This window comes from Trachymyrmex septentrionalis, unplaced genomic scaffold, assembly GCF_001594115.1.
Source record: "Trachymyrmex septentrionalis isolate Tsep2-gDNA-1 unplaced genomic scaffold, Tsep1.0 scaffold9, whole genome shotgun sequence".
NCBI lineage: Eukaryota > Metazoa > Arthropoda > Insecta > Hymenoptera > Formicidae > Trachymyrmex > Trachymyrmex septentrionalis.
The window spans coordinates 2,080,918-2,084,818 of NW_017306091.1; the positions used below are offsets into that span (position 1 = coordinate 2,080,918).

The following is a 3,901-nucleotide window of genomic DNA, read 5'->3' on the forward strand; positions in this document are numbered from 1 at the left end:
CATATTATCGCGATATTAAAAATAGATTGCCCAGTTTGTGTAAATGGAAATGTCATCCATATAATCTTTGAACTTACAATTTTTCAATCAGGATTGATGACGCTCCGCCGCCCCCATTGCAAATTGATGCGACGCCTTTTTCTCCAGCTTTAAGTGCATGCGCCAAGTGTACTATGATACGTGCTCCTGACATGCTATAAGGTTTATATTAATTTTATAACATGCATTAAGGTGTACGAAAATAAATAAAATGTATTCAAATAACTCACCCTATGGGATGCCCAAGTGAAACAGCACCACCGTGAACATTTACCTTGGCAGGATCAATATCGAGTAATTTCTGATTTGCTACAACCACCGCGCTAAATGCTTCATTGATTTCCCACAGAGCTATATCATTCTTATTAACCCCAGCATTTTGAAGCAGCTGAAGACATAAAAATAAAAATTTTAGTTATTTTCCTACTCTAGAAAACTAATTATGTACCAATAAAGAACTCACCGATGGCACTGCAAAAGCCGGTGCAATTGGAAAATCTATAGGATCCGTTGCCGCATCCTGAAAAGCGACAATCCTAGCCAAAGGCTTAAGATTCAGTTTTTGAGCGACATCACTGGTCATCAAGATTAAAGCAGCAGCACCATCATTTAAAGTGGACGCGTTTCCAGCTGTCACTGTACCATTCTCTTTCTGCACATACAAATAAGAATACATATGTAGAGAAAGTACATATTAAACAAAAACTTTAAATACAAATTAGTAGAGTACAACTTTACCTGAAAAACTGTGTTCAATTTGCTAAACTTCTCGAAGTTGACTCTTTTATATTCTTCATCTGCAGTAAAACTTACATCCGGTTTGCCCTTTTTTTGAGGCACGTTAACAGATACAAGTTCATCCTTAAATACATTATTATCATAAGCTGCTGCACTGCGTTTGTAACTGCTGATAGCATATTCATCTTGTTGCTGACGAGTAATATTAAGTTTTTTAGCCGTGTTTTCAGCACAGTTACCCATGTGACATTTATTGTAAACATCAGTCAATCCATCGAACACAATTCCATCCTGTTAAATTTTTTTAAGTTAATCACTTGTATAAATGTAAATGTATAGACATTTTTGTTTTGTAACACATGACACATATATAGAAACTAATAGGAAAAATAAATACAGGGATTAATCAACCTCAAGTTTTACTCCACCATATGACGTCTCACCACGTGATAAATAATATGGCACATTAGACATAGATTCCATACCACCGGCTAAAACGATCTCTTGATGACCACATTGTAGGGACTGAGAAGCCAGCATGACACTTTTCATGCCACTTGCACAAACTTTGTTTACTGTTGTACATATTGTTGATGTTGGAAGACCTAATAACAAATATATAAAATTTCATTAATATTTTATAAAATACTTTTCTTTTAGGAGATGCAGTCAACGCAAACGTTATTCTATTCTTCTCGGCATTCAATGACTAACTAGATGTCTAAAACAACATGTGTCAATTGTCTTCTAAATTGAAAGTAGCCATAATAAATTTTGACATTTTTCTATGCAGATTTGTCAACAAATTTTGTTATTATTGCAAAAATTTGTAAAATATGGCTATTAACTGTAAAAAAAATTGAATATATTTTCAAAACCTGCAAATAATGCAGCCTGTCTTGTTGGTGCTTGACCCAAAAAAGCTTGACAAACATTGCCCATATATATCTCTTTAACTTGTTCTTTGGCAATACCAGCTCTTTCAATAGCTGCCTGAAAAAATTTAATTACTAATCACTTACATTGTTATGTGATTAAATATAAATATTAATTATATGTTTCTACATAAAATCCTTACTTGTATAGCTATCGCACCAAGCTTAGTAGCTGACATGCTGGACAGAGAGCCAAGAAATGAACCCATTGGGGTACGCACAGCACTAACTATCACAACATCATTTAATTTGACCTTTGAACTGTACAATCGCTTGCTCATAAAATTCATCTGAAAAAAATCATTTAAAGAAAATTTCCTGTGTACCTTTAATTAAGCTTAAAAAAATTATATCTTTTTAAAACTATGAAAAACATGTATTAAAATTATACAAGTCATACTTGATTAATAAGTAACAAATTATTTTATTTGATATATAATTATAATGCAAAATAGATTACATGTATAAAAGTAACACAATATGCTTTATAATTACAATTTAAAAAAAAATCAAAATGTATATCAATCAAAAAGAAATTTTAATTAATCCTCAAGCAGAAACAACAAGTCATTATGATATCAAAATGTCAAAATAACTCCAAAGTAATCATTAAAAATCATTTTTCAATCATTTTCGATTCATTTTAATGCCATTTTGACATGCCTTTCTGCTTGTGGGTCGTTACTTACTTTAGCTAATCTCGTTATAGTCGCCATAATAAATAATAGATTTATTAAAATAGAAATATCTTAATGTGTGCAGTCGCTATCTTAGAGGTTACTATCAATATAAAACAACGCAAAATGGTGTTTCTTGGTCTGTTTTTTTATTGCTGCACTTTGAATCGGCAATAAGTTGAAGTGAAATAAATATACGTTTGTATCTTACTGCACTGTGTGTAACAGTTCTCTGCTCTCTCTCTCTCTCAGAAAGTGCAGCTATACAAAACAGATGTTTGGTTAAGTTACCGACAAGATACTATTAAAGATGGTCAACATTTATAAAAATCGTGTGCCTATTAAAATTTAAGTGATAAAAAATAAGAAACTAATAATACGATACTAATTTCACGATTTATTTCGTAGACATGTACATATGTTTAAAACTTAATAATACTCGATTTTTATTTAAAATTATGATTTTAATGTTATCATCCGAGTTTTATTATCAATATCGAAGATGATAACTGGAGAGAAAAAAATGTAATTTTTCGGCAATATATAAGATATTATAGCATTAAAAGTATACATACTTATTTATACAGTATATATATATAATAAAAAAATCACAAATTTAATAATGTATTATCAAAATATTTATGTTAATAAATAAATTTTTATTAATTGTCGGTAATGTTATCGTTCTTCAATTATTTCCGGGCCTATTGATTGAGATACTATTAAAGATCGTTAACCCTGGGCAAATTTCCGGTATAAAAAGGGCCCTAAGGGAGGTAATTGAAGAATGCTGATATTATCGACAATTGATAAATTTGCTATTACTAACATCAGGTTTCTCTCTGTTAACATAAATATTTGGTTCATACATTATTAAATTCATAATTTTTTAAGATATAAATGTTCCATAAATAAATATGCATACTTGTAAAGCTATAATATTCTATATATTGCAGAAAAATTACAATTTTTTGTCTGCAATTATCATCTCTGTTGATCAAACTTTGATGATAGCACTGAAATTACAATTTAAAAAAAAATCCAGTATTATTGAGTTCTAAATGCATAAATACGTTTACTAAACTAATAAATCATAAAATTAGTACAATCAGTTTTTAACTCTTGATTACTTCAATATTCACAAGGACGCGAACTTCCATAAGGATGTCGGTCTTTAATAGTATCTCGTCGGTGAGCGTCTACTCACTAAGCGATTGGTTCTTACTTATGGATCCGTAGATAAAGACCAATCGCTCGGTGAGTAGGCTGCATTCCGAAACCATAGAAAAAATACTATTGCAACCTTTTAGTTGGCAAGTGTACCACATCTACTTGGAGATACTGTCGTAGTATCGAAAATGGATGAGGTGGATGTCTATGCTAACAAGTGTTGCTAATGCAGGCTCTTTATTCGTAGGAAATAAGAAATACGCACTTTATTAATTATTATTTTTTACAGTATTGAATCGACACTACCATTTTATTGACAATGTTATAAAATAAATGTGATAT

At 30.7% G+C, this 3,901-nt stretch overlaps 1 protein-coding gene across 1 annotated transcript; it reads right to left on the reverse strand.

The window, feature by feature from the left end:
• Nucleotides 1-2,594, reverse strand: LOC108755753 (acetyl-CoA acetyltransferase, mitochondrial). Its single transcript, XM_018498975.1, has 8 exons — nt 2,402-2,594; nt 1,856-2,002; nt 1,656-1,770; nt 1,189-1,382; nt 778-1,068; nt 503-691; nt 270-427; nt 1-194 (listed from the first exon to the last, which is right to left on the reverse strand). Exons 1-8 carry the CDS (start codon nt 2,426-2,428, stop codon nt 74-76), a joined length of 1,242 nt encoding a protein of 413 aa, XP_018354477.1. The 5' UTR covers nt 2,429-2,594; the 3' UTR covers nt 1-73.
• Between the last annotated feature and the right edge of the window lie 1,307 nt (nt 2,595-3,901).